The sequence below is a fragment of the Monodon monoceros genome, unplaced genomic scaffold, assembly GCF_005190385.1.
Source record: "Monodon monoceros isolate NGI ecotype Baffin Bay Population unplaced genomic scaffold, NGI_Narwhal_1 Super_Scaffold_1, whole genome shotgun sequence".
Taxonomy (NCBI): Eukaryota; Metazoa; Chordata; class Mammalia; order Artiodactyla; family Monodontidae; genus Monodon; species Monodon monoceros.
In genome coordinates this window covers 83986179-84010004 of record NW_021703765.1, presented here as the reverse complement: position 1 = coordinate 84010004, position 23826 = coordinate 83986179, and the positions used below count along the sequence as shown (strand labels likewise).

General features: G+C 42.1%; 1 protein-coding gene across 1 annotated transcript in view; it reads right to left on the bottom strand.

Annotated features, from left to right (window-relative positions):
• The window catches only part of GLT1D1 (glycosyltransferase 1 domain containing 1), a 134229-nt gene that overhangs the window by 92980 nt on the left and 17423 nt on the right, over nt 1–23826 (bottom strand). The window contains exons 4-6 of the mRNA XM_029218438.1: nt 21898–21949; nt 11308–11344; nt 8983–9039 (exon numbers count right to left, since the gene is read on the bottom strand). Coding sequence (XP_029074271.1) covers nt 8983–9039; nt 11308–11344; nt 21898–21949 — 146 coding nt within the window. The remainder of the gene's footprint in view (nt 1–8982; nt 9040–11307; nt 11345–21897; nt 21950–23826) is intronic.

The window sequence follows — 23826 nt, the reverse complement described above, 5'->3', positions numbered from 1 at the left end:
AGGCCTGGCTGCCTCCTTAAGAGAGACCCAACCACCCATGCAGGACCCGTCAGGCCTCAGCCCAACTTACAAGTGAGCCCACACACACAGTGGAAGCAGGGATGACCCAAGTCCAAACCGCCAATCCGCAAAATCATGAGAAAATCCATGGCGGTTGTTTTAAGTCACCATTTGTTGAGGAGGTTTGTTCGGCAGCCATTAGGTCATGCATCAACAGAAATACTGGGAACGTTCCCCGGTGGTCTAGTAGTTAAGATTCAGCTCTCACTGCCACGGCCTGGGTTCAATCCCTGGTCGGGAACTGTGATCCCACAAGCCACATGGCATGGATCCCCACAAAAAGAAAAGAAAAGAAGCCACCCTGCCTTCTTTATAAAATTTCATTAAAGAAAAAGAAATTATTAATATTAATCCAAGCTAGCCTAAAGCTTCACCATTTCCAAACATATGTAATTGGACATAAAATCATGCAAGGAGAAGGTTTTCATTCATTCATTTCATTCATCACATTCTTTTTTTTTTTTTTTTTTTTTTTTTGCGGTACGCGGGCCTCTCACTGTTGTGGCCTCTCCCGTTGCGGAGCACAGGCTCCGGACGCGCAGGCTCAGCGGCCATCGCTCACGGGCCCAGCCGCTCCGCGGCATGTGGGATCTTCCCGGACCGGGGCATGAACCCGTGTCCCCTGCATCGGCAGGCGGACTCTCAACCACTGCGCCACCAGGAAAGCCCCATCCCATTCTTAATGCAAATCATTTCATTCCCTCTGTGTTTTAAGTCTTAAGTAGTAATATAATTAGAACGAATGTAATAAGATATATTGACAGCACTCTGACACAATCACAAAAGCTAATAATAATAATAATACATAACCAGCACTGGAGAAAGTCTTTACTGAAATGTTAAGATTCAGATGTCCTCTTAGAAAAACCTTAAACCATTATTACAGTCTCTGAATTGACTGTTGACAATTTCACTGAGATATGTTGAGGTTTTTTTGTTATATATTTTTCCTGTATTTTCAGTATTGAAACTAACCTTAGAAATACAGACCCTCGTGAATACTTCTCTGACCAAAAGTTTAAGCTAGAGGCTATGTCCAGAATTTGAATTTGAGATCAGAAGAATCTGAGGTCAGGCATTTGAATCTGGGGTCAGGAGACAAACTCTTCTCTTTAGTAAATGATGTAGGGGGCTTCCCTGGCAGTCCAGGGGTTAGACTCCACGCTTCCACTGCAGGGGGCACAGGTTCAACCCCTGGTCAGGGAACTAGGATCCTGTGTGCTGAGTGGTGCGGCCATAAAGAAATAAAATAAAAATAATAAAAAATAAATACATTTTAAAAAATGATACAAATTGAAGAATACCATTAAGGAAAGGAAGGTCAGGTGTGAAAAACAGCCCGAACCTACACAGTTAGGCAAGAACCATCAATGAATGTTAAAACTGGTGAGGGGGAGTCTGATGAGGACAGAAATTACAAGTGCCTTCTCAAAAATAACTTACTGATTACAAAGGAAATATAACACCTGGACATGGGGAAACCGAGAAAGACACCCACTTAACTAAGGGAAGAAACCTTAACCCAGCACACATGGCTTTATTTACACACACACACACACACACACACACACACAGAGTTGATATATTTTTTTAAAAATCACCAGTAATGGAAGGTGATGTTATGTGTCTCCAGGTGTGGTACAGTGAGAAGGATACAGCATCCCTTACATCATCATGTAAATACGTGGAATATCCATTCAACTATACAAAGGGAGTGAAAAAAAGGAAGGCAGAAGGAGAACCATGGAAGTACCAAAAAGAGGGGGAAATCAAAGAACCTGTATTACCACATTGAAAGAAAGTAAATACAAAAAGAAAACAAACACAAAGACGGCATCCAGAGACGGCACCCAAAGAAAGCCCTATTTTAAGAACCGACGTGATGTCTCGGTAAAAAGGCTGCATCTAATTCTTTCTTTTTGCTTTGTGACAAGTGTAGATGTTGGAAACCTGCTTTGTTGCTTGACTTCGATTTGACACGTGTTAGCTACTCAGAACAGCAGGTTCGCAAGACCCGCTGGCCTTCTGGTGAGGTAAAGCTGGAGACAGGTGGCCCTCTACGTACCCCAGGATCCCTAGGAAAGCCAAGCTCGGGAGACAATAATCCATAATTTACAACACTGATCTTCACAAGGTGCTGACTATGACTTACAGTAAGAGGTACACACTATACTGCAACCCTGTACACGTGAAACACGTGTTTAGACACACAGACACGGTACAGTTTCAAAGAATCATTTAGATTTATGGCACACAGGCGCTCTGATATTTTCTATTCTATTTCATTTCAATTTTTTAAAGCGCTGCTGCCCAGTTCACTAAATGATTTTGAGATCCCCCCACAACCTACCAGACCCTAGAGGGAGATGGAGTTAATCCCATATTCTCTTGCCTCTTTCCCCTTCTTCTTCCTGGGCAGGAGATCAAATGTCATGGGAATTTAGAAACCTATATTAGAATAGGATCAAACAAAGAACTTTGTCTTATTCTTTGTCTTATTCTAGGATTTAAAAAGAAATTATTTTTTAAATTAAATGCAGAGACAACATTTGGGTTTGAGAGCTTACATGCACTTTTCACATACGCCAATATCGTTTTCAGGAAATGAAGGGCAAAAATCCTGATCAAACAACCAAGGTCTCAGGCCCAACCTCACGGATGCATCAACTCTAAGTAATTCCATTTCAGCTTCTCCCAGGGCCTTGGCCAACTTTAGGGAAATGTACCGTGTTCATTCTTAGATTTTAAAAAAGAACTAAAACGTACTGGCCTCTAGAGGTTTGGAGGTGAGGCAGGTACCTACCTAATTGTTTTAGTGGATTTCATTTCCGCATTTTAACCCCAAGTTTATTTTTCTTCTCTTTACTTTTCCTCTCACATCTGGGATTCGCATAAGTCAAGGCTGGAACTCATCCCTTACAAATGCAACCATTTACGTGTCTTTCCGATATTACCATTTCCTGGAGAATGGTATTTTTATCTACAAAACGAAACGTGTTGATTTCATGGTCTGGCACCCTAGCGGTCCCAACAGACTAAGCACCACGCTCCCAAATCCTCTAAGTGACTCATCCATCCGCTGGTTCTAGAATAGAAACCCGATCCACGTTTAAGCTACTTTCTTTGCCGTTTTCTATTCCAGCAGCTCTGTCATTTTTTTTTTTTCATGCGTGATTATAAGGAGAAGAGAATTCAAGAACTTCTGTTGATTAGACTTAGTGACTTTTAGCTGAAAAATCTCATTTGGGGGGCTGTGAACGCATACAGGGATCTAATGACATGAATTTTCCATGTGAAAAAAACAAGTGAGAGGGCTTCCCTGGTGGCGCAGTGGTTGAGAGTCCGCCTGCCGATGCAGGGGACACGGGTTCGTGCCCCGATCCGGGAAGCTCCCACATGCCGCAAAGCGGCTGGGCCCGTGAGCCATGGCCGCTGGGCCTGCGCGTCCGGAGCCTGTGCTCCGCAACGGGAGAGGCCACGACAGTGAGAGGCCCGCGTACCGCAAAAAAAAAAACAAAAAAACAAAAAACAAGTGAGTTTTCCTAGGAACAGCCTGAGGAAGGAAAATATGACCATTTGAGTTTTGCATATGAGAGTTTCCATATAGAAATACAAATAGAGTTTTAAAGAAGAGAGAGAGAAAATTAAATAAACAGTGAAAATAGGAATAAAATGAAAATAAAAACCAAGAAGGTGTGTCCGGGTCAAGTTTAAGCTTTCACAGTTTCGGGATTTGATGGCCTGAGAGGCACCATTACTCTACATGCATTAGTTACTGGCATTTAAAAGCAAAAGTCCTGGATCACTGAATCATAACAACATTTAAGACGTACCTGAAAACACAAAGACCAGATAACTAACTTGATATCTAAACACATACCTTCGGATCAGAAGAGCTAATGAGAACATCGCGTGAAAAATTATAACAATGCCACTTAGTGCCTTGCATCTATTTTATTCTTTATTTGTTCCTAGTTGACCTGTTTGATCATGGAATCTGGTTGGCATAAAACTGATTTCATGTTTTAAACTAAGGAGACTTAGTTAATTTGCTAGCTTGGGCTTAGAGATATAACTGAACATTCTCAGCAAACCCGAGACATACCTTAAAGGGGAATAAACCCCGAAATTGACATCAGGTATTTAAGAAGGTGACTCTAAACCCTGGGGACTAATCTGCTACCCGCCTATTAATATTCAGTGTTCAGTGAGGCCCTTCCCAACCCACTCCCCTCGATTTCAAGGTTAACAATTCATAGGAGTCCAGAGCGTGAGGATTTGATCACTAACGGTCTGCATCAAGTTCACTGTCACTTCTGTTTTCACTGTCTCAGCCCAGAGTGGAAGTGACAAAACACAATCATAGGTTTAGAATGCTCCAGTGGCCAGGGTGAGATAGAGGATGGGTGAGAACGGTGGTCTACCTCTGGAGTCTGAAAGTTGACAAAGATGAATGACTGTACAAATGAGAACAGACGCCTGATCATAAAACCCTGAGGCGCCGCCGAATTCTCCACCTTAACGCTTAAGCCATCCTCCAGCAGTCAGCTCCCGCAGTCCCCGCCAGAGCCTCCCTGAGCCCATATATTCTGAATGCATTTACAGCTTCTGATCGCACACATTAAGAGTGAAGTGAAGCCAACGTTCCCAAGAGGGGGTGTTGTCTGCGGAGTGTTTTAAATCTCCTGGCTATTCCGTTAATCACTCAACAGTAAGACTGGTGAAACAAGCAACCATCAGGGTACAGACCCTGATGACAAATCACTCTCCTTTTGGAAATTATGAACCTTAGTTACACTGCAACAGTGACCTCTGATATACAGAAGATGGAATAACCTTATAACAGGCCTTTTTTTTTCTTTTTTTTTTGCGGTACGCGGGCCTCTCACTGTTGCGGCCTCTCCCGTTGCGGAGCACAGGCTTCGGACGCGCAGGCTCAGCGGCCATGGCTCACGGGCCCAGCCGCTCCGCGGCACGTGGGATCTTCCCGGACCGGGGCACGAACCCGCGTCCCCTGCATCGGCAGGCGTACTCTCAACCACTGCGCCACCAGGGAAGCCCACGACAGGCCATTTAAAATGGGCCTCCTGGTTCTGAATAACGGCTTACACTTCCTGACATGATAAAGCAATTGGATGGTGTGGGTTCATTTGTAATGCTGACAAGAGTTCTGCCATTCTTGCTGAGATTGATGTAAAACACTTGGAAAATTATTTATAATCAAATGTTTGGAAATTTCTTCTTTTCAAGGGAAGCGAATGCTGACACGGAGTACATGTTGGAGGTTCTGTCTGAAGTTTTCGGAGTAAAAACAGGCCTGGGGTGTCCTCCTGTCTGCTGAGGGCAGGGCACTGATTTTGCATTTTCACTCTCTTCTCTGACATTTACAGCAGGACCTGCAACTTCAACTCCCCCTAATCGTACCCCTGCATTGTCGTCTTTAGAGATAAGTATTTCAGGTTAAAAGAGATGACTTCTCAGGCCTCAAATTGCATTTGCTGAGATAATTTTAGCTGTTCTAGTACCTTTACCAGAATTACAGGGCAGATCAGCCTGCAAGGCAGTTATAATCCCAAATAGCATAAACTTATGGGCTTCATTTGTGGACAACTAAAGTTTTTACACTTCAAGATATTGTACAATACAATAAAATTTTGCTTAAACACCGTAATTATGCTTGGATCATACCATGCACAGAAAACACAATGGCACCACATGTAGAGAAAATGGTACCCTCATAGCTTCACTGATGGACATGCACCCTGATGTCACCTTTCCAAGGTGACACACTTACACATCATGTAAGATGTTATGAAAGCTCTGGTTAAATGCATAATCTAATCCAGCAATTCTATTTTTAGGAATTGCTCCCAAGAAAACAATTGGGCAAACATATGAAGATTAAAATCCTAGCACTTTCATCACTGCATATCAAAAAGTTTTTAAAAAACCTAAATTCCCAACCAAAAGGATTGTTTGGATACATTTATAGAATTTTAAATACAATAAAGGAATTAAAAACATGATGTAATTAGAACCAATAAATTTATATTTCAAGGTATAATGCCAATGTATTACAAAATCAAGTGTATCTCTATATACTAGCAACAACTAAAATTCAAAACTGAAATTAAAAAGAAAACCTCTAGGGCTTCCCCGGTGGCACAGTGGTTGGGAGTCCGCCTGCCGATGCAGGGGACACGGGTTCGTGCCCCGGTCCGGGAAGATCCCACATGCCGCGGAGCGGCTGGGCCCGTGAGCCATGGCCGCTGAGCCTGCGCGTCCGGAGCCTGTGCTCCGCAACGGGAGAGGCCACAACAGTGAGAGGCCCACATACCGCAAAAAAAAAAAAGAAAACCTTTATAGCACATCAAAAATAATAAAATGCTTAAGAATATTTTTAAAAGACATGAAATACCTGTACAAATCATTATGAAGATAAGACCCAAGCAAATGGAAAGATACATCATGTTCAGAGATCTTAAGACAAATTATTGTTAAGACAGCAATTCGCTCTAAAATGATCTGTGGATTCAATACAACAAGATTTTATAGAAATTGACAAGATGATTCTAAATTTTGTATATGGATATGCAAAAAAACCTAGAAGAGCTAAAACAATTCTGAAACAAAGTCATAGGCTAACCCTATCTGATTTCTAGACGTACCATAAATCTACAACAACAAGACAGCATGATACTGGCATAAAGGTAGATTTATACAGACACAAAGGAACACACACAGTAAACTGATTCTCAGCAAAGGAACCAGAGCAATTCATTGAGAAACATTTTCAATGATGCTGGAATTTACAGCAAAAAATGAATTTCGATCCCTACCTCCTAATATCACACACAAAATTTAATTTAAGATGGATTACAATCCTAATGGAAAAGTTTAAACTTCTGGAGGAAAAAACAAGGAAACTATCTTTTCGACCTTAGGGTAGGCAAAGATTTCTTAGGCAGGACTCAAAGGGACTAACTATTAAAGAAAAACTGATAAGCTAGACTTCAACAAAATTTAAAACCTCTGCTCTTCAAAAGACATAGTTAAGAACACGGAAAGGTAAACCAGAGAATGGAAGAAAACATTCACAATATATGTATCTGACAAAAAGCTTCTACCCAGGGGGAAAAAAAAGCAGAAAACCCTCCTGCAGACCAAGAATTAAAAGACAACACACTTAAACATTTGGGCAAAAGGCCTGGCTAGACACCTCACCAAGGAAGATATCGATACATAAATGCCCAACAACACAATCAAATACCATTTCATGATCCCCTAGGATAACTACAATTAAATAGACTGTCCACACCAATTGTTGGCAAGGATGTGCCATAACTAGGTCTCTCATCAATGTCTGTGGAAATGTAAAATGGTACAACACTTTCGAAAACTGTTTGGCTGTTCTTTTCTAAGGTTAAGCATGGATCCACCCTACACTCAAGCTATTCACCAGAATCCTTGCACAAGAATGTGGAGAGAGGGCAGTTTTATTTATAGTACGTAAAAATGGAAAACAATTCAAAAGTCCATCAATAGGAGAATAGAGAAACAATGTGGGACACATCCATACAATGGAATAGGACCCGGTAATAAAAAAGGAGGAGCACACAATGTGCATGAATCTCAAAAACATGATGTTGAGCAAAAAAGATGCCAGACACAAAAAGTACTTACTGTATGATTCCACTTAGATGAAGTTCAAGAACTGGTAAAACGAATCGATGGTGATAGAAATTGGAATGGGGTCCCTTACAGAGGGATGGGAATTAAATATGGAAAAGCACAAGAGGGAACTTTCTTGAGCAGTGGAAATGTGATCTGTCTGGATTAGGGTATTTATACATTTGTCAGGGCTCATCTAATCTTACCCTAGAAGTCTGTACTTCACGCCACGTAAATTTTACTTTAGTTTAGAAATTTTTAAGAAAGAATAAGTTAGCTCATATTGTTACTAACAATGAATAAATAAAGCAGGTTAGAGCGGTAAGTACAGTTTGACTCCACTTTTGTCTTTTAAAAATCATTATATATATGATTATTTGTACATATGTATTATTTAAACATAAAGTCACACCTAATTATATATAATTTATATATAATCTATATATAATATAAATAATATAGGTATCATACATATTACGCATTTACAATAAATATACAAATATCACATATTTATATATTTACATGATGATTTTAAAAGACAAAAATATATAATAGGTTAATACAGCTATAATTTAATATTATATATTAATGCATGAAAAGCATTAATATATATATGAAAAATTGTTGAGAAAGACATATCAAAACACTAATAGCAGTTCCTTTTTGGTGCTGAGATTTCAAGTGGTTTAAAAGTTTGTTTCTTAATCTGACCTCCATCTTACAATGGTCACTTTTTTTTTTTTAATTTTTGGCCACGCCACGCGGCTTGCAAGATCTTAGTTCCCCGACCAGGGATCGAAGCCGGCCCCATCGGTGATAGCGCCAAGCCTTAGCCACTGGGCCGCCAGGGAAGTCCCACAAGAGTCACTTCTTATGTGTGTAGCTAATAAAGTAACACCGAATGAACACAGGAGGATGGCATCCTTAATAAGGACAAACGCCACAAGATACTAGGTGTTTGGGAGGTTTGTCCGAAGAGCAGCGTCGCAGAGGCTGGCACTACTCGTCCTCCTGCGTCTCAGCTGCACCCCCATCCTCACTGGGATGGGACCACTGACGACACCTCGGCAAGCGGGGAGAAACCAAGTTTGTTCTAATCATGCCTTGCTCCCTCCTTTGTTCTACCCAAAGAGTCCATTTCTTTGACCCTGGCAGCCTCTTCTTCAAAACCATGTGAACCTAGCAAGGAACTGACGCAAGGTGGCAAGATGCACTTGAGTCAAAATCCTACCAGAAGATTTCATCTCTTACCTGAACGCTGAAGGAAGGTGTCCCAGTGAAATGTGGTGTTCGGCACTGTTGCAATTCCTGGGTCAAAGGAAAGAGAACAAAAGAAAGTTCATGTTGTTGAGACATAACCAGTTATTTTGTGTTGACATTCAAATAACCGTCATACTCGGTTCTTATAAAGAACTAAAGTTCTGAGGGCTTTGCTGAATTCCCATGAATCTCTCCAAGCCTGTGAGCTTGGAGATGAGCCCACAGGAGACTTCTCTGGCGGTCCAGGGGTTAGGGCTCTGTGCTTTCACTGCCGAGGGCCCGGGTTCGATCCCAGGTCGGGGAAGTAAGATACCGCGTGCCACGCAGTGAGGCCAAAAACAAAAATAAAAAATAAAATAAAATTCGCCCACAGTTCCCAAGGAGAAAAGATCCATCACTTTCAACCCCACCATCCATTCCTGGGCCAAACTGTCTCTAAGTCACAGAAAGCTTGAGTTCCTAGAAAATGCATATAGGTGACAGGTATCCCAAACATTTCCAACTAAACTCTAAAAGAAATTACATAGAAATTATGTCTGTATTTAAAATTCCTCATCTCAACCTTCTAAATCATACATAATTTCCTGCTATCTGTGTCACTTTTTCAGACAGCTTTCAGTTTAAAGTTCTCTGAAAAAACGAACATTTTAAGATTTCAAAAATCCAGAGGCAACATTTAACAGATTATCTCGAGAGCAGAAAAGATGTGAAATTTTATGGAATGTAAATTAAGTCGTCGAACCGCCTCTCCAAGGCACTTGTAAGCTGGCCATTCACACTGACTAATACAGACTACAGTTAGTAAAGGTTGCAGTAAAGTCCACTCCACGCCTGCCCCAGCACAGACTGTGAGTGGATGTGTTCCACCCAGTCCTGGAAACCCTTAATCCCTGTTAAGCAGGTTGAGTCCTCTAGTTTATCCGGCTGGAAACCGAGGTTCATCGCAGTTAATCGGGATACAAAATGTTAGGTGTCAGAGGCTGCGTCCAAACCCATGCGCTGCATCAAAGCCCATGTTTTTCCTGCAGCACCGTCTTCCGTGGCTATAAACAAGGGGCTGTGGCAGAGGAATGGAAGGTCCAAGCCCAGGCCTGCCCTGACACTTACCCCTTTTACGCATACTGAGTCAGTGCATCGTTTTTTAAATGGGAGCTCCAAGAAAGAGTTCATTTGATGAGTGATTCTGCTGCTAAAAGTATCCCTGAAACCACTAGAGCCTTGATAATGTGATGTTTATAAGGTGGACTTGTTCACGTGACCCTGGGCTCAGCACGGGTTCAAACCTAAAGTCAGAATCAGCCACATGTTCTCTGGAGCTACTGTTTCCCTGATCTCTATTTTGCGGGTCAGTGGTTCTTCCCTGGTGGCGCAGTGGTTAAGAATCGCCTGCCAAGGCAGGGGACACGGGTTCGAGTCCTGGTCCGGGAAGATCCCACATGCCGCAGAGCAACTAAGCCCGTGCGCCACAACTACTGAGCCTGCGTTCTAGAGCCCACGAGCCACAACTACTGAGCCCACGTGCCTAGAGCCCGTGCTCCGCAACAAGAGAAGCCACCACAAGGAGAAGCCCCCGTCTGCAGCAACTAGAGAAAGCCTGCACGTAGCAACGAAGACCCAACGCAGCCAAAAATAAGTAAATAAATAAATTTATTAAAAAACAAAACAATGTAGTGATAGTTTCAGGTGTACAGCAAACTGATTCAGTTTTACATATACATGTATCTACTCTTTTTCAAATTCTTTTCCCATTTAGGTTGTTACAGAATATTGAGCAGAGCTCCCTGTGCTATACAGTAGGTCCTTGTTGTTTATCTATTTTAAATATAGCAGTGTGTACATGTCAATCCCAAACTCCCTAACTATCCCTTGCTCCCACCCTTCCCCTCTGGTAACCATAAGTCCATTCTCTAAGTCTGTGAGTCTGTTTCTGCTTTGTAAATAAGTTCATTTGTATAATTTCTTTTTAGATTCCACATATCATACGATATTTCTCTTTCTCTGTCTGACTTCACTCAGTACGACAATCTCTAGGTCCATCCATGTTGCTGCAAATGGCATTACTTCATTCTTTTTAACGGCTGAGTAATATTCCACTGTATATATGTGCCACATCTTCTTTATCCATTCTTCTACATTTTAAATTATTCTTTTATTAAGTAGTCTTATTTTTATCTTAATGTTAAAATTAATAAAAGTGTACCCATTCTACTATTTTCAAGTAAATCCCAGACATCATGTTATTTCATTTTAGTAGGTATCTCTACAAGATAAAAGACTCATTCTTTTTCAAATATACATATATTTAAAATTTCTTACCTTGACTCTGGACATAGATCTTATCCTTGGCATGTGGCTTTTGAAAAGAGGGGAGAAAGAAAAAAAAGTAAGTTTGCTAGTCCATTCCCATTGCTGCTTAGAGAGAAAATGAAGGCCATAAAAATATGCTCTTGGAAAACATCACAAAGAATCATCTACACAGCCACTCACAGACTTGTTACTGTATCAGAGCAAAGAGTCACCTCTGCTTTTAATGGGGGTTAGCCCATTAAAAACACAGCTTATCTAAGGGAAGAAGTACAAAGAGGTCCCTTAAATCAGGCATAACGCAATATTACCAATCTATAGTCACTATGTTAGTAGAAAAGTGATGAAGCTCAGACAGAGAGCATGCCAGGGATACAGCCCATCAGGTGCATATCAGGAGCTGAGGTTGAAGGCAGACGTTTTGGGAAATGTCGTTTGTGGATACAAACCCTTGAATAGAGAGAGTACACTCCCCACCTTTGGAGAAGAAAGGAGGAGGGGGAGGGGGGAGGAGAAGAAGATGAAGACAGAGGAGGAGATGGGGATGGAGGGGGAGATGGAGATGGAGATGGGGATGGAGGAGGGGTACCCAGTATGTTGGGAAACAAGAGAACAGGCACCAGGGGGCAGATTCTTCCAGGATGTGAATGGACTGGTCTCAAGGACCCTGTAAGGACCTCCCCAAAAGCCTCTTTGACATCAAGGGACACCGTGACACTTGCATGACTGATCTAGATATGTGTCCCCAGATATATACGTACTATCCCTGGTGGTGTTTTCTGGCGGAACTTCACAAAACTACTAGAGAGAAAAAGAATCCATTTCTCAAGCTCGTTTCGAAACAGTGACATAAATATTTTTAAAATCAGGTTTAGACCCAAAGGTGGATGTTACGGGAGCAGAGTGAGAAATCCGCTTTAAAGGGCAGCAGGGTCAAGTAGGCGCAGAGGGCTGTTTCTCGTAAGTGACCAAAGATATGGTCATTTTGGTGATAAAGTCTAAAAAGGTGCATCTTTCTACCATGTGGCCTGAATATCAGCTCCATGCATGAAACGACTAAACTAGGTAAAGAGTGGCCATCACAGAAGTTGCATCTTCGTGCTCTCTCTACCTAAACGTGTGTGAAGGGCTCTGGTGGTCCTCCAGGTGACCGGGATCCTGCGAATTGCATGTGGTCTGCTGACCCACTTTGACCTTCATCCTCAAATCAGCTTTATGTTTTGGGAAACAAACTAAAGGTGAGGTAGTCCTGACAAGGGAGAGACGATCAATGGGGAGAAGAGGGAGTTACCCTGCCCTCCGCCTGGTGGATGGGAAGGTTCTGGGAGAGGCAGCATCTGGCCATCCTAGGACGGCTGAATGGAAGTTGGTACAGAGGGACTTCCCTGGCGGTCCAGTGGTTAAGACTCCAGGCTTCCAATGCAGGGGGTGCGGATTCGATCCCTGGTCGGGGAACTAAGATCCCACATGCCGTGCACGGCACGGCCAAAAAAAAAAATAAGGACGTTGGTACAGAGACACAAGTCTTGGTTTGGTTTTGCTTTTGACCTTAGCATTACATTTTATATTTATCCAGCAGAGGTATACCTGAGACCTCTAAAAGTCTTGAGTATCCTCCTCCATACGCCACATAGCAGGATGCAGCCCCTTTTAAAATGCCCTTAAAATAGCAAGGCTGCAAAAAAACAGCTTCAAAAATCTCTTCTCTACTAGTTAAAAAAGATATTAACCTTAATGGAAAAAAAAATGGTTAATAGCAGCCATTTGAAATCAGAGTTTAGCTCAGAGCCCTAAAATATTCCTTTTTGTTAAATTATAATTTCACTAGAAAACTGAAGAAAATTGTATTGGAATGGAGTGCAGGCTAAGAGTGCCTCTTCTTTAACCAGACCTAAGCCTACAACATTGGCTCAAAAAATGTCCATAAGAAGGATACTGAAGCACTGTCAAAAATATACCCGGATAGCATTTTAACTTTAAAGGTAATACAAGTGTTTGACAAAAAGAGATTCACTATAATTCTATATAAATTCAATTCATGACTGTCAGGCAAAATGGAGATTACAGCCTTACTACTATTTTCATTAGAACTGTGCCATGCAATTAGAAATATGTAAACCCCAAATGCTCCTCTCAAGAAAGTTCCTTTGGGCACAAACAAAAATTAATTAATTAAAAGGGTATCTCAACTCTATAAACAGAATACGTTGACTCTATATGGAAATGTCTGGGTTTATCTGCTGATTTTACCTATCTCTGAGGATTATTTCCCCCAAATCTATTGAACTCCCCCGCCAAAACAAGTAAGTATCAAGTCCAATATAGACTTTTAAAACATGTCATAAATGGTATTTGAAGATCTTATCCGAGCAAATCAAGAAAATAGAGGGACAGTATAAAGGAAATCTGCATCTGAGTTATTTTTAATCATTGTAAGAAAAGCGATCTGGCAAAAGCCAATTGGCTTATATTGATTTTGAAAATCATTTTCTATATTAAAATGCTCTAAATACAAATTAGCTTTCTTTGTTCAATATTTATTGTTGTTTCACTTGCCTTGAAATAACATGAGTCGAAGTCCTTATATATATCATTTCCCTTGGAAGATCAGCTCATGGATGCATAAAATGAAAAAGAAGACTCGTGTGTGTGTGTGTGTGTGTGTGTGTGTGTGTAGGAAGGGTGGAGAGGGAAGATTCTCCATTTTTTCCTCCATTTTTAAAGTCTATGAGAAAACATTACTTAATTTGACCCACTACTAAATATAAAATGTCAGTGCCCTATAAATACATGTGACTTTGTAACAGACCCAAATGCTCAGTTTTGCCTTTTTCTAATGGAATACCAGACAGACAGCAACAACAAAAAGATTTCCCATTCTTTTATTAATATAACCTTCTGAAATTAAGCTTTCCACCAAATGGAAACCACAATAAATATTACTTTTAAAATCTATGCACAATTTCATCCCCTACAGGTGACAAAAATATTATTTTACAACTTCTGATGATGGCTTTGTTAAAAGTCATTTAAAAACAGCTACAAATTACTTAGAAGGAATCATGGCCTGTAAGTGTATAGCTTTCAAAATACATCACAAAACACAGAAATTGGGCATTTTTCAGGGGACACGGGTCTCTTCTTTTCTCCCTCTTCTCTTTTCCCTTAGAAATTGTTTTTAAGTAAGGAAAGAAAATAATGTTCAGGGAATTCCCTGGCGGTCCAGTGGTTAAGACTCAGTGCTTTCACTGCCAGGGCCCAGGTTCAATCCCTGGTCGGGGAAACCAAGATCCCACAAGCCACGTGGCGTGGCAAGTTAATAATAATAATAGTAATGTTCAAAATGAAAATGAGGGGGGACAACCTTGTCACTAAATTCCTGCAACTGAACCACACAAGGAAAGATTTTTCAAGAAAAGGAAAAAATCCACAGATGAGATGGGGAGGACGTCTGAGAACTGAATTGCGATCCAGTTTTATGGGATCTGACGTGAAACAGGCTATAAATAAAGATGAAACTAAAACAACCCTGGGCAAAATCAAAGGATGAATGTGTAACACGTAATCTAGCCCAGCAACTCAAGAAATAGGAATGCCAGCAAGAAAATTCCCAGGAAGATTAAAAAATAAAATACAGTTAAATCTATGGAGCAAATAACATGGAATCATTGCTGATTTTATTCAAAAGCTTCCCCTTCTGTTCTCTGCCTTTGCAATCTGATGAATTAGAGCAACGCTTCTGATCATCCCAAAAGCTTGCGCCCCAGGTCATGGGAAAGGTTAACTCAGAATCTATGCTCTGAAATTGATGAGTTTTCCATCCTTTGAGTTCCTTTAAAACTTTTCCATTCCCAGGGGTCTCACATGGGGGAAAAAAATGCAAAGAACACGTGCAGTTCTATCAAGAAATCTTTGAGGGAATCCAGTCTTAATAGAAGTTATTAAAAATGATTAGCTTCCTAAGATATGACCAATCCCTGGAGTTTCCCTTACAGGATATTTGTGGGGAGGGCCAGCATACAAACTAGGGTTTCCAAAGATGAAACAGAGGGGTGAATGTTTTTAAGTTCACATTACAGTAGAAACTATAATAAAAGATGTGGTCTGTGTAGCTCCTGCGCTGTCAACGTGATTTTTGGAGATGATCAAATACAAAGCGATGGGCCATGCAAGAAGAAGAAGTAACAGTAATTCAAAGGACAGCATAATTCAGCAATTAGGCGAGAGGCAGCTCATTCAGATTAGAAAAGAACTAACACCTGCATCAGCCTTTTGAGCTCCCCTGTGCCATGAACGGGCAAGTGACAGCCAATGAGATCTGTCTTGCTTTCTGTATTTCAATTTCCAAAAGAATTGTGATGAGTATATGTACACAGTGAAAGTAAAATTACTCTTTAGGTATTGCCTAACTGCTTCCAGAAAGTTACTTTTCTTTAAGGAGTGCCAAGGCAGGGTAGATGAATTAGGCCCCAGAAGACAGGGACTCAAAATTTCCAAATTAAAAAAAAAATCACTAAAATTAACAACACCAGGAAGCTTAGCTCAGCACTAACCTCAACAAAGTGTATCCATGTGCCATGTTGGTTATCACTCTGCTTTTTCTGAATTCGATAACTGTGTCAAACAGTATTTACTCACGCTCAAGATTTTTTAAAATAGTTCATAAATAAATATTTGAATTTAGAGTAAGTCCTCTTAGCTGAGTACTTTTTTTTTAGAAAAAGCATGTGAACAGTGCAGTTAAACTTTACACAGACCTGTGGGGTTTTGAACCCAGTGGAGACAAATTAAACCACAATCATTGTTTCTGCAGAGAGAAAAGCCTTCAATTAAGATATGCGGATACCTAATTCGCTTTTAATTATATTGGTGAAATAGTTACATTTTCTGGTAAAAGTCTGGTGAATTTAGAGAAAGTATTCTAAACACAGACTAAAATTAGAAGTGCCCAAACTTGTATTCTGAATGTCTATTACACACTGTAGCAAGAAATCAAAATGCTATTTAGACTAGTTTTAAATTTGCACAATGCATATATCACAGTTAGACATGTGCAGTGAACCTAATTCCTAAAAACACCAAATCAAGGTTATAATATCACAGACCGACAGAGGAGCACTGTCCCAAAACACGGCCGATGTTGAACTTGGACAACGAGTACTAACTACGTAGCAGGCGGACGCCAGTAAAAAGCCCCCGGGGGCTTCCCTGGTGGCACAGTGGTTGGAAGTCCGCCTGCCGATGCAGGGGACACGGGTTCGTGCCCCGGTCCGGGAAGATCCCACATGCCGCGGAGCGGCTGGGCCCATGAGCCATGGCCGCTGAGCCTGCGCGTCTGGAGCCTGTGCTCCACAACAGGAGAGGCCACAACAGTGAGAAGCCCGTGTACCGCAAAAAAACAACAACAACAACAACAACGGGCCCAAACAAAGGCACTTCAAATTAAAAGAGATAAAATAAAACTCTCTTTATCGAACTCCAGTCAAACTAATTTGTGTGAAGTCAGCCAGAGGCAGAAGGGTGCTCATCAACACAGCATCCAAAATAATGTTTCTTTGTTTTTCCCCTCATTGTGCCTTTTTTTAAAAAAATTGAAGTATAGTTGATTTGCAGCGTTGTGTCACTTTCATGTGTACATACATACCTATCTATTGTTTTTCCAGATTCTTTTCCCTTTTAGGCTATTACAAAACATTGAGATAGTTCCCTGTGCTATACAGTAGGTCCCAAAATAATGTTTCCAAAGGAGCATCCTAGCTTTGTCAGAGGGCTGAAATTAACCCACAGCTTGCAAAATATACTCTCCCTTCGCTCCTTCCTGTTAATGTGTCTCCACGACCAGATCGGAGCATATGTTTTGGAAAGCTTGAAACAGGGTGCTCCCCACGTGCATATCTGTGGTATGTTGCACTGTCCAATACTGCAGCCCTGGGCACGTGAGCCCTTGAAGCGGAGCTGGTCTGGATGGAAATGTGCCTCCTAAAAGTAAAATGCACACTCAATTTCAAAGACTGAGTACCAAAAAAATGTGAAATAGCACCTTAGTCATTTTTATGTTGCTCATGTGTTGAAATAATAAGATTTTGGATACAGTAGGTGTGCAGTTAGGAACTTGGCCTTGGCCAAGAGGTGGTCTGGCTTTTGCCCTGGGCTTCTAGGAAATAATCTATGTGATTCCTAAGGGGCATGTATTTCTCTAGGGTGAGGCCAGCCACAGCTAACAGTCTTAGGTAGGGGCTGGCCATGCTGGAAAGACCAGCCATGTGATGGAAATTGGGCACTTTGGGCCAAGTGGTATCAATCTGCCTGAAGACTGGATTCAACCCTGTGTGCAAACAATCAATCAATCAAGTCTATGCAATGAAGCCCCAGGATAAACTTTGGACACCAAACGCAGTGAGCTTCCCGGGTTGGCAAAACTCCGTACATATGTCTCAGATCAATAACGGGAGGTTGAGATGGTCATAGATCAACAGCCAGAGGGTAAAATGTCTTGACTGCACCAGGGAGAGGGTGATGGAGGATCAGCCCCTGCGTCTCTTCCTTTGGCTGATTTTAGTCTGTATCCTTTCCCAGTGATAAACCATAACAGCGAGTGTAACTCTTCGTGAGTTCTGAGTCCTTCAAGCCATTTCTCAAACTTGAGGGTGGTGATGGGGACCCCCTGAACTTGCCCTTGGTGTCAAAAGTGAGGGCAGTTTTGGGGAGAGTACCCTTACCCTTATCCTTTGCAGGCTGGCTAACTCGGGGAGGTGGATTAAGTAAAACATTATTAAAACTGATCTTCCTTGTTTCCACTTACTTTTAAAAATGGGACTCTCAGAAAATTGTAAATTACATCCATGGCTCATCTTTGTAGGGTGCATTGTATTTCTATTAACAGTACTGGCATCAAGAGTGAGCCTGTGTTTTTATAAAAATGAAGTTTGAGAAAATAACAAGTTTTAGGCCGGATTTTATGCTCAAAACTATATTTATCTATACAGACTCTACATGAAACCACAAAAGCAGTAAGAAGCAAAGACCATAAATCTTTCTAATCTGGGATAAGTGGAATTTGATTCTGGTTTGATAATAATTACGTAGGGTTAACTAAGTTTGGACTGAGCCAAGCCTGCTCACCAAAATGAAGGAGAAAATTAAAAACAAAAGGTGGCAGTTCAATACTGCAGCATGAAACTTAACTACTCAAAAACTGCATCACTGTTCCGAACACGTAACTACCAGTAGTCTCTCCACAAAAATCCATCTCAAAGCATTACATAGATATGGCTGAACAATGAACCTTTATATTGTTTCTACACAGTTTTCATTTGCAAAAACTAATCAGATAAAGGTATTGAGCTGAACTTTATTGAAAAATCATCCACCAAAAAAAAAGTACTAAAGCGGTATTAAAAAACAGGTTCACATTCGAATTTAATAACTAACCTCCACCACTTTAAACAATAAAAACAAATTCATCCTTTCTTTTATGAGCTTTCTTGATGCTGCCTGTGACATCATCATCCAAGACAAAACAATTTTTGCCGACTTCTCCATTTCTTTCTTCAAATGCCTTGTTATTATATTTGGAAAAGCATCTGTCTGAAAACAAAGACTGCTAACCTAGGATGAGGGTAGATTTGGTGTGGCTGACCTCCTGAGTGACAGGCAAATGGTCAACTTAATCTTGACATGTAAGATGATCCTTCCAGGAGTTCCCCGGCAGTCAGTGGTTAGGACTCTGCGCTCTCACTGCTGAGGTCCCAGGTTCAATCCCTGGTCGGGGAACTAAAATCCCACCTGCTGCACGGCGCAGGCAAAAAAAAAAAAAGATCTTTTGACAGGACACTGCTGGATATTCTCACCACTGCCAGCAAGCCTGCCCAAAACGTAGCTGGTCTATGCATTTAACGCAGTTTTCTCATCATTACATCGAAAAGTTAACCCCAGGCTTCCCTGGTGGCGCAGTGGTTAAGAATCTGCCTGCCAATGCAGGGGACACAGGTTCAAGCCCTGGTCCGGGAAGATCCCACATGCTGCGGAGCAACTAAGCCCGTGCGCCACAACTACTGAGCCTGCGCTCTAGAGCCCATGCTCTAGAGCCCCCGAGCCACAACCACTGAGCCCACGTGCTGCAACTACTGAACCCCGCGCGCCTAGAGCCCGTGCTCCACAAGAGAAGCCACCGCAATGAGAAGCCCGCGCACCGCAACGAAGAGCAGCCCCCGCTTGCCACAACTAGAGAAAGCCTGTGTGCAGCAGTGAAGACCCAACGCAGCCAAAAATAAATAAATAAATCAATACATAGGTGTTACAATCTCAAGGGATAAGCACTAAGTGTGGCGGATTATTAAAATGGACCTAATCAGTGGCTCCCTCCCTGCACCCCTGCTTTTTAAGGCCACCCTGAAGATCGCCCCATAAGGAGCAAGAGGCTATAGCTCCGTGCTTGACTTGCTCTGGCCCACAGACAGTAGCAAACAGCACACAGGCAGAAGCTTGCAGCCTGCTCACGCACTGGTGCCTGCTCTCTCCTGCCGCTGAGCCTAATAAAGGGCGACAGACCACACGGAGAGAGACACCAACTGTCCCAGCCGTCCCAGCCGAGGCCCCAGCACGTAAGCAAAGCCATGCTGGACTACCCAGCCCCACTGAGCTGACCCCGGCCAGAAATGCCCAGACAACACAAAGCATAAATGATAAATGGCTGTCTTAAGGCACTATGTTTGAGGTGATTTGTTATGTAGCAAAAATAACTGATACAGCAGTGAACACATCTGTACCAGTTTTGGAGGGCCACAGGTTTTACAGACAAAGGTGACATTTAAAACTGAGAAGTTAGGGAAAGGGGGGGAAATCATGGAGGATAAACTTGCTTCAGCAGGGAAAAGCTTTCTTTTATGTCTGGCTTAACAGAAGGCAGTTGGAGTCTCACATCTGCTGCTCTATTCAATCTGTTTCCACATGTTGCTCTGGCTGAAGTGTATAAAGAAAATCCTGCTTCTTGCTGATAGGTGGTTGGAAAGGGGAGGAATATTTTAATGTGGGCCTTTAAGGAGCCTTTTCAGATCATTATAGGTATTACTCTTGGACATGACACCAAAACTCAACAAATGGTAGCTTCTTAAAGGTTAGTTGCAATATGGAACCTGAAATTATATCATACCCTGATATATTCGAATCCATAGGTCTATCTTGCACTTTGATGGATCTGTTATCTATGCATGATTCTGTGATGCCACGTATTAGTCATTTGAAAAATATTGGTTCACTGAGTGACGCAGATCTCGCAAAGGTTGAACCATTTCATTACACAGCATCCAAAAAAAACCAAAATTCACCTTTGTTAACACAACCACTGATCTCATCAGGGAAGGATGTAAGGGGAAGCCGTCCACTTCCTGGTGGCTCACCAGATTCTAATTTTTGCTATAAAATTTAAATGATATCATTGGCAATAGATACTGCCCGTCGTTTTTCTTGAAGTGACTCACTCAATTGAGTCATTTTTAAGAAAATGACTGCCAAATGCCCAAGTCTGAGTAACCATAGTTTGGTTATCAGTCCTTCAGATAAAAAATTGTGTTAAGACATGGCTGGTTCAGTCTGCAACCCCAACGTTGCACCAGGGCCTTTGCTCAAGATAGCCTGTAAAGTGCCACCAACAGGAATAATGCCTCCAGATGACAAGGGCCTAAGTGCTGTGCACAACGGTTTGCTGGTAAAGCACAAGGACCAGCAACGCTGGTGGCCCAGGGGCACTGCAGGGGTCACCATCTGAGAAAACAGCATCGTGCCTACGATCCACCGGAGGAAAGCAACCTTTCAGCTGGCCTTTTCTTTAGTTTTGCAGACACCAGCCCCACAAGTCCTCTACAGAACTCCCCACGGAGGATTCAGATTCCCGCCAGCTCATTTCACCCACCCCCCCCAAGTCATAATGAAGTTTAAAAGTCAATAAATGCATTAACTTGTAGAGCTACAAAGCCCTCTACTCATTAAAGCCCTTCAAATAAAGAGTCCAGCCTAGGAAACTCCAGCTGCCACCTAAGGGATTGCTACTCCCAACGTGTACAAGGATGCTGCAACATTTACAGTGTAGTCCGTAAATCATCCCATTTGAGCACATAAAATGAAAACAGACAAAGCATGAAAAGATCTGGCGGGGACTCCCCTGGTGGCGCAGTGGTTAAGACCCTGTGCTCCCAATGCAGGTGGCCCGGGTTCGATCCCTGGTCAGGGAACTAGATCCCACATGCATGCCGCAACTAAGGAGCCTGCCTGCCGCAACTAAGACCCAGTACAATCAAATAAATAAATAATTATTTTTAAAAAGAGAGAGATTTGCAAAAACAAACAAAAAAACAAAAAAGAAAAGAGCTGGCTATTGGGCTATTTTTGCAATTCAAGAAGAACAACAAAAAAAAATCAGTGACGGTCTAAGAGTATCTACCCAAATAAAAAAACATCAACATATGGGAAACATAACACACTGCTGTGGCCACCATGGGCGGTGCCGATGGGAACCATGTCAACTCTACTAAAACTGCGTTTCTGTTCTCTGATCCTGCAACTTTGCCAGCATAACCCAAATCAAAACGTGAAATGAACACGTACCCACTGCCTTTGTGCCGTTTCCTTCATTGACTCTGTGAAAGCGACAGCGAATCTAGGAAAGTGAGCAAAAATAATGAAAATGATTAGGGCAGAATCTAATTAACATAACTGTGAAACAGCTCTTTGGAACAAATTGTGAGAGACAGGTAAGTAGCTGAATTTATGGTGCGATCAATCTTTATTAGTCGTGGTCATTGGCTGGTAGATTTCATCTCCACTCACATCCAAAAAAAAAAGTTCTGTCTGCAGAAAATGAACAAATGAAGCTCAAAACTTCCTATGTTTCTTGTTCCTTCAGGGAAGGTGAGGGAAGCAGAGATAAAGACAGAAAACAGAGGGACTTCCTTGGTGGTGCAGTGGTTAAGAATCCGCCTGCTAATGCAGGGGACACGGGCGCGAGCCCTGGTCTAGGAAGATCCCACATGCCGCAGATCAACGAAGCCCGTGCGTCACAACTACTGAGACTGTGCTCTAGAACCCGTGAGCCACAACTACCGAGCCCACGTGCCACAACTACCGAGCCCACGTGCCACAACTACCGAAGCCCGTGAGCCTAGAGCCCACGCCCTGCAAGGAGAGAAGCCTCCACAATGAGAAACCCACGCGCTGCAACGAAGACCCAACGCAGCCAAAAATAAAATAAATAAAATAAATAAATTTATTTTTTAAAAAAAGACAGAAAACAAGATGCACTAGAGAGGCAAGGAACTTAGATAATATTCAGGGGCAGGTGATCCGGTCCACTGGCTTTGCCAAAGGAAAACTAGGCAAAAGTGTTCAAGATTTACTGAATGTCCCCATTCATCGAGAAATGGCGGTTTCCAGAAGCAGGACTGGGTACACGTGGAATGAACCAGGAATATCTTTTGGGGCCAGAAAGTAAGAAAGCGCTCAAAACATGGCAAGGGCTTGTCAAGAGGATGCAGGAGTCAACTCAAAATATCTCCAATGGCCATGGCTGGGGTGATCTGGGCACCAAAATAAGTAATAGGAGTGATGGGTACTCTATGGGTAACCCATAGAGTCAAATAAAATAAATAGCCATGGGTCCGTGTTGATGTAACTAAATAACTGAATAAGTAAATGGGGTCAAACAGACAACTCTTCCTTATAGTAGAATTCCAATTAAGAAATGTATGAGTGGCAGAAATAGAAAATTGTTGCAACCAAGAACCATTAATAGGAAATTCCCTGGCGGTTGAGTGATTAGGACTCAGAGCTTTCACAGCCGGGATCCGGTTTCTATCCCTGGTCGGGGAACGAAGGTCCCGCAAGCGGCACCTGGCGTGGCCAAAAAAAAAGAAAGAGAAAAAAAGAACCGTTAATAGATGATTCCTCCCCACTGGCATGACCTGGAAAGGGGAGCTCACGTCCCGCTGCCTGTGTCTTCTCCAAGCCTTCCTTCTTCCCCCTTCTCACTCTCCCCAAACCAGCCACCAATCGCAGACACAGCCAATCGCATGCCTCTTACTTAAGGGAGAAATACGGAATCCTTCCCTTTGGGTAGAATAAACGTGAGCAAGCAGGACCAGACCACATCAGACCTTGCATCTGAGCCCAGCAGGGATCGGACTACTGGCATCACTTATGAGATGCTCTCCACGTCCCCCCAACATTGGCAAGAAACACAAATAAACTGTATTCTGAGGGCATCAACTTTACTCCAAGAAACGAGGATAAAAAGGAGAGAAAAGCAACTGAATAGCAACTGCAAGGAGAGTGCAGAAGCCTTCCTTTGTGGAAGTCTGCAAAAATGAGAAACTTAAGAATCAAACAAAGAACAAACTATGCATGTAAATTGCCTGTCACAGTTCCTGGTCCCTAATTCATTTAACATCTGATAAACATCTACTATTATTATTTTCTACTAGTACTAACACCACTACTGGGACTTGTGCAAAACATTAGGGCGCCCCACGTGGCCAGTGA